Consider the following 6,725-nt stretch of genomic DNA (forward strand, 5'->3'; position numbering starts at 1 on the left):
AACAATTCCAACAATTTTTTTTTTTTTTTCTTTGAACCTTTATAACTTTTACCATCAAAATACAATTTTGGATCAACATTTGATAACCTGTGCACTTTTGAGGATCATCCATAAGAATTCATTGACTTAATCTATTTACAATCCATTTTCGAGCTTCAAATCTAATGCTAATCGAACATTTACATCTGCATAACGTATGCAACTTCAGATGTGGAATATTCACTTTTGCAAGCCAAAAAAATAAATAAAAATTGGATCTATGAAAAACCAAAGGCTGTGTTATATCAATTGGGATACCATAATGCAGATCATCAAGTATATCATACAATAACCACATCATATTCTCAATTATTGCCTCTAAAGATTCAGGAATACTGACTAGTTTCGCTCCAAACAAAGATTCCTCTGCTTCCAAGAAAGCCATCCATATGCGATATTCTTATCCTGAGATCTTGTCTGAGGCACCAGAAGCCGCACCAGAAGCCACTTTAAAGCCATCATGAAAATCAACCTTTTGGGATAGTCAAACCAGGCTTAATATCAAATGGCATAAATTGGGTTTACTTCCGTATCAGACTCAGAGCAATGCCATGAGTTCGTTCCACACCTCGAAGAGTCTCTCTTCCTCACTCTACGAGTCTGTTTGGACCTAACCACGTAATATGTCATGGTTCCAAGCACTCCAGCCATGGTGACTCCCCCTATAACAGTAATAAGAATTGCAGCCCAACGGCTACGTCGACCAACCACTATATAAGATGAAGAGATAAACGCAACTGTGGTGCAAACAGAGGCCAACCACATCAGCTTATTGATCACCTCCACAACCTGCCTCTCGGTCTTCATCTCCCCTCTGACAAGTGTGATTTGTACCACCACGACGGCCAATGACGTGAAGAGTGCGATGGCATTAAAGATGAAGAAGATCTTGAATGATGCACTGTTCGCCGCCACAGCCGTCCCACTATCCGCATCACCACCAGGAACTGTAAAAATTGCCGCAAATGCAACAGTGGCAAAGAGCACAGCAACCACCGTGACTGAGTTGGTAGCATTGTTGATTCCCTCTCTGTGAAGCTTACGAAGCTCCTTGGCAATTCCATTCATGTTCTTGTTGGTTTTGCGGGTTTGTTCAAGCTGTATATGTACATCTTTTTTTATTTCTGTGACAGTTTTCCTAAGCTCATCTCGTGGCTGGTTAAGTTCATTTGCTCTAACAGCACCATAATTAGCCAAGCACTCTTTTATTTCTGAGGATTCTTCTGAGAAGGGGAGTCCTTCAGCTATGTCAAAGGCTGTTTTATGGTCTCTTGTTAAGGCATTCACATTAGTGTCAGGAAGCAGTAATAGCTCATTCACTATCTGCAAGAAATAATGTGTCATAATTGCTGAAGTTCAGTTGACTAAAACATTATGATTATGGGTTCTAAACTCCAGGTATGCTAAGTATTTCGCATCCACACATGACAATTCATGGGGTATATACATCTAAATTTATAAAATGAAAAAATCAAAGTTATAGCAAGATGCTTGATGGAAATCAAATGTCAGAAAACTGGAGCCCAATAGAGCCACATGAATACCATGGCTTGTTATGAATGCATGATCCATCGTGTACCACCAGTCATGTTATATGAGACAAATAAATCCAAATCTATATCATGACCTCTCAGCTGAAAACACTCCTTTTGGCCTTGGAGTGAAGGCTTGAGGATTGAGGGTTTTGGAGCTGGTGTGTAGTTTATTTCTGAACCAATTCTCAGTGGAGTACGTTAAAGGCACCTTTGTATAATTTTTGAAGTGTATTTGATCCATCTTCTCTCTCTCTCTCTCTCTCTCTCTCTCTCTCGTAATTCTTGCAATTGGCTATAGCAGCAAACTAGATTACTTAGTGACCGTTTATCCTACAAAAAATCATACAAAAGACAGCATTTTGCATTTGGTAATTTCCTGGAACCTGTAAGCATGTAATGCTATTCCTTGAAGCAATTCCCAACCAATTTCTACATATCCACTCAACAAAAAAGAAAAAAGTTCAGAGATTAGAGAAGTTTCTCTAACCAGAAAGATCATAAATTTAACAAAATTCATTGAAAGAAAGAAAAGAACCATATGTAAGAAACTTGGGTAAAAATGTGGATAGTCAGTACAACTAAATATGGCTGAAATACTCCAACCTTCTGAATATATTGTCGCATAATTGGGAGTTCAAGTCACCAGGCTGAGCCCATTGGTACTCAGCTCAATAGCTCATCACATAATTGTGATGAGCTGCCTATGAGCTAAGTTTGGGCCAGCCTGACTCAACATGTCACTTAGAGATTGCATCTGTAAGAAATGTGTTACATCGACATATGATGACTTAACCAAAGGCCATGTACTTGTGGTTGTACTTATCCACCTCTCAAAAAAGGTGTAGGTCTATACTTCATCTCGGTACGGATAAGGGACTTAAAGAGTTAGGGATAGTCATTTGTCAGGAAGAAAAAAAGAAGATATATTGTGGCCTAACCTCAAGTAACTAAAGTAATATCTCATGTTCTAGTATCATTATGTTTCAGGTCCAGCTAAGTTTAAGAGTAAAGAAGCAAAAGTCAAACTTAATTTCTCAATTCTTTGACTAAGCATTGCTCAAACCAGCCCCAAAAAAAGCTTGAAGCATTTAATTCTGGGAAGAACAAGAAGGTAGTAGACCATCTCAGCCTGATTTGCACCCTTCTCACAAGGCTGAAAAGCATCAAGTTAAGGTGATAATCATAACTGTGGTCAGGAAACAACAATATCCAAACAGAAGAACTTAGCAATAACAATGAGTACCTCTGCACGCTTTTTCCTGGTGGCTACATGTAATGCCGTATTGCCAAACTTGTCTGGGAGCATGACAATAGCTGCATCTGCCTCAAGAAGCAACTTCACCACATCACAGCTAACCCCTTTTACAGCCATATGCAAAGCAGTCTGCCCTTTCTTATCTGTCCTTCGAGCTAATTGTGGATCCTTGTCAAGCAATGCATTTACAACATCTACATGCCCCTGTCGGGCAGCTAAATGTAATGCATTCTTCCCATTAGATCTAGATATCTCCAGCAAGCTAGAATCTGTTGACAGCAATTCATTAACTACCGCTGTATGCCCCCGTGTGGCAGCAGATATAAGAGGGGTTGCATTTGAATGTCCAAATGTTTTGCTTAGCCCGGGGTCATGGTCTAATAGCACCTGGACAATGGCTGCATAAAGATAGTAAATGAGTTGCGGATAGCCCAGAAAACATGCAAGTTGCAATAGACATTTAATGGTTGCACATATTGAAATATAAAGTGGGACAAACATTTCAGAAGAGAAGGCACGTCTATTGCAGGAGAAACCACGCTGGACACAGCATAAGTCCAAAATTCATTTTAGAAAGAATGTAAACCTATTTTTTTTAGAAGATTTAATTTTAATAAATGCTTTAAGAAAACTGGGATATTAATCTTAGGATTAGATAATGATCTTAACCAGAATGGGCTTTTCTCTCCGGATCAAAACCTCATTGTTTATTGCTCTTTCTTAACCGTATTATGAAACACAAAAAAAATAATTGGCTGATCAAATTATCTTTGGAGCTATGAAAGAATTCAACAAAAGATTTTCGTCTAAGAATATGTCAGTAACAGTAATATCCTTCGGTTTCTACATTATATACTCTCTCACACATTACATTAGAGGCATGTCATCATCATCAATTTCAATTATCACACAAGTTGATTCATGCCTCACCAAAGTTCTATTACATGCAATCCCCTCAATCCAACTTCTTTTTAAAATGGTACACATCAAGGTATTCTTTGACAATTGTAGTTTCTAACCCATCCCGTCGAATAATTAATGTAGAAGACTCATTTACTACACCTTGGTGCAACTAGTCAACTAAGTCAAATTTCACATTCCTATACAAGATTTAGAATCATTGCCAACACATCTGTAATCTTTTATTTTACAAACAATAAACATTCAAATCTAGTCACTAAACACTCCCAAACTTTCTAAACAGTGCCTAATCAAACAAACCATCTGCGAGACAAAAGATTACATATTTACATCTACACCACAAAATCAAATTGAAAGGATTACCTTGGTGACCTTGACTTGCAGCAATGTGCAGCGGATCAAACCCAGAACGATTCTTCAACAAAATGCCATCCTTAGTTGTATATTGCAACAGCTCCTTCAACACATCAAGATGGCCCTTCTCAGCTGCAGTAAACAGCGTCGTTTCACCCAACTCATTCACCTCATTCACGATCGCAGACCTTATATTCAGCACCTCGGCATCAAACTCCGTGCCGCTCAGAGTCCCCACCATCTGTGCATCGATTTCCCCAAGAATCTGCTTCACGGCAGCCAAATCGCCTCGTTGCGCAGCCAAGTGGAGCTCCGTGTCATTGTGGCGACCAGTCACCTTCTTCACGAACTTCTTCTTATCGATCTGCTTGCTGGAATTCGATACAACAAGGGACTTACTTGAATTTGAAACCAGCAGAGCCTTGTCGGAACCAGATAGAACCAAAGTTGGCGTCTTCGGAGTTGGCGGTTCGGAGAGAGTGCTGGCATTCAGGCCCAGGCCCATGCCCTTATCCAGATCCGTCTCGTCTCCTTCACAACCAACCATTTTCATAAGAATAAACTCATAAGTATAAATTTTGAATCAAATTGATCAGGAAATAGCGAGCATATAAGATCTTAACTTGTAATAATACCCCAATTTTTACTCCATAAGAGCTAAGGTCATTTTAGGAATAAAGTACAGAGATGGCAAATTGTAAGAAATCATTTTCTAAATTATGAAATTTTTGGGTAAAGTTTTATTAATAATTTTTGGCTAAATAAGTTAGACTTGTGAATAGGATTTAAATTATCAAGGAGGATTCTAAAAGTATTATTGAGGTTTAAGAAGAAGAAAAAAATGGGGGAAAAGAAAATGATGTCATGTTAGTTGGAGATAAGAATTCATGTGTTTTTTTTTTATCAGCCACCTGTCCGTTAAACTTTACATAAGAAGCATGATGAGCTTCTTAACACAAGCAGCGTTATATAACATTCAAGTTAATTTGATTTCTGCCATACTAGATGAAAAATAAAGAATAAAATTTTTCTGTGAAGTGTAAAAGAAACAAGAAAAGAAGTGATGTATGGTCTAAAGTTAACCATTCCTTGATAATTCATAGTGAAGTTTAAAGCCAAAATTTTAAAGTAAATGTTTATAGTAAATTCTAAAGGCAAGCTTACTTTTTTAAAAAGATACAAGCATAGACTCACATGCACACACGGTTTAAACTTACTTACTTTCTAAGTCGTAGACTTACCCATTTTCTACCTGTAAATGCAATATGTATTTACAAAGGAAAGTAAATGTTCAAAGAATGATCAAAGGGTTCATATGGTATGGCAAATAAGAAAAAGTAAAGGGCCGGAGACTTGAGCTTTTTTTTTTTTTTGGATGAATGTAATATAACTTTTACAATTCTCCACTATAAAGCATGTAATAGTGGTTTATAGCATCTGATATTGTAAAGGTCAAAAAAAAAAAATTCTGCTACAATCTCTTTAAAAGAACGCAGTGCGTCACATAACCTCAGTTTGGTTTCCGAGAAAACAGCGAAAAAGAAATGACAAAAAGGAGGTGCTACATTTTCCAAAAATTCTGTGGTTTTAATTCTGAAAAACCACAGTTTAAATTCCGAGAAAACGTAATAAAGGAGATGCTACATTTTCCAAAAATGTTGTGGTTTTAATCCTAAGAAACCAAAATTGTTCAACTTAGCTCGGAAATGGACGAACAATACCAGAGAACCAAAACAAAACGTAAAATAAAACGTACTATTTCGTTCCCTTTTCTTTTCCTGCGCTTTCTGAGCAACCAAACAGGGCATTATTTCATCACAAATTAAACGACAGAGTGGAGAGAAAGAGAATTACCTTCTAATCCGTGGCGGAGCAACGTGGGGGCGGGCAGGGGCGCCCGCCCCTACAAAAATTTTGAAGAGAAAATTTCTACTCCTCCTCCTCCTCCTTCTTCCTGTCTTCCTCTTCTTCTTGGCTCGCCCGTCTTTCTGTCTTCTCACGCCTCTTTTTCAAGTGTTTGAAGTGTTGCCGGTTTGTTGGGAATTGCGGACCGAGAATTGGGAGGCGCAGTGAATTGCTGTCTCCATGTCTTCCTCTTCTTCTTAGACCGAAAATTGCTGGTTTGAAGTGTTCAGCATGGAGGGCCATAGAAGAGTCTAGATGAGCGAGAATTCGGGAATTGCCAAAATCTGTGGAGTCGCTGAATAGGTGGAAATATATATATATATATACACTTTCGAGATTGTACGATGCTATTATATTTTCAAAAGGATAATTGTATCGCTAATGCTTTAAGTCGGTAAAAATTACGAATCACTTAATATAGTACAAAAAGTTTATGAAAGGTACTTGTGATAAACTATAATTATAAATCACTTTTTAAACTCGTTTTTCGTTCACAAAGTTAACAGAGTCTGTTAATGGATTACAATACACATGATATTTAGAGGTTGTCTCAATATTTATATGATGTGGTAAATTAATGAATTCTGTTAACTTGATGGATGAAAAACGAGTTTAGGGAGTGATTCGTAATTATAGTTTACTATAAGGACTCTCCAATCATTTTTGTATCACATCGAGTTAATCGTAATTTATGCCAATTTTATGGACCATTGGTG

The 6,725-nt window shown here is 37.6% G+C and overlaps 1 protein-coding gene across 1 annotated transcript; it reads right to left on the bottom strand.

Moving 5' to 3' along the window:
- Nucleotides 1–258: 258 nt before the first annotated feature.
- LOC133874077 (ankyrin repeat-containing protein ITN1) lies at nucleotides 259–6,288 on the bottom strand. Its single transcript, XM_062311908.1, has 4 exons — nucleotides 5,959–6,288; nucleotides 4,114–4,635; nucleotides 2,818–3,227; nucleotides 259–1,362 (listed from the first exon to the last, which is right to left on the bottom strand). Exons 2-4 carry the CDS (start codon nucleotides 4,607–4,609, stop codon nucleotides 541–543), a joined length of 1,728 nt encoding a protein of 575 aa, XP_062167892.1. The 5' UTR covers nucleotides 4,610–4,635; nucleotides 5,959–6,288; the 3' UTR covers nucleotides 259–540.
- Nucleotides 6,289–6,725: the final 437 nt, after the last annotated feature.

Source organism: Alnus glutinosa, chromosome 7 (assembly GCF_958979055.1).
Source record: "Alnus glutinosa chromosome 7, dhAlnGlut1.1, whole genome shotgun sequence".
In the NCBI taxonomy this organism is placed as follows: domain Eukaryota; kingdom Viridiplantae; phylum Streptophyta; class Magnoliopsida; order Fagales; family Betulaceae; genus Alnus; species Alnus glutinosa.

Coding starts and splice junctions, on each gene's coding strand:
- LOC133874077 (XM_062311908.1), bottom strand. CDS start 4,609: ATGGGCCTGGGCCTGAATGCCAGCACTCTCTCCGAACCGCCAACTCCG. Junction 3,228..4,113: donor TGCAAGTCAAGGTCACCAAG/GTAATCCTTTCA, acceptor ATCTTTATGCAG/CCATTGTCCAGGTGCTATTA. Junction 1,363..2,817: donor CCAGGAAAAAGCGTGCAGAG/GTACTCATTGTT, acceptor TATTTCTTGCAG/ATAGTGAATGAGCTATTACT.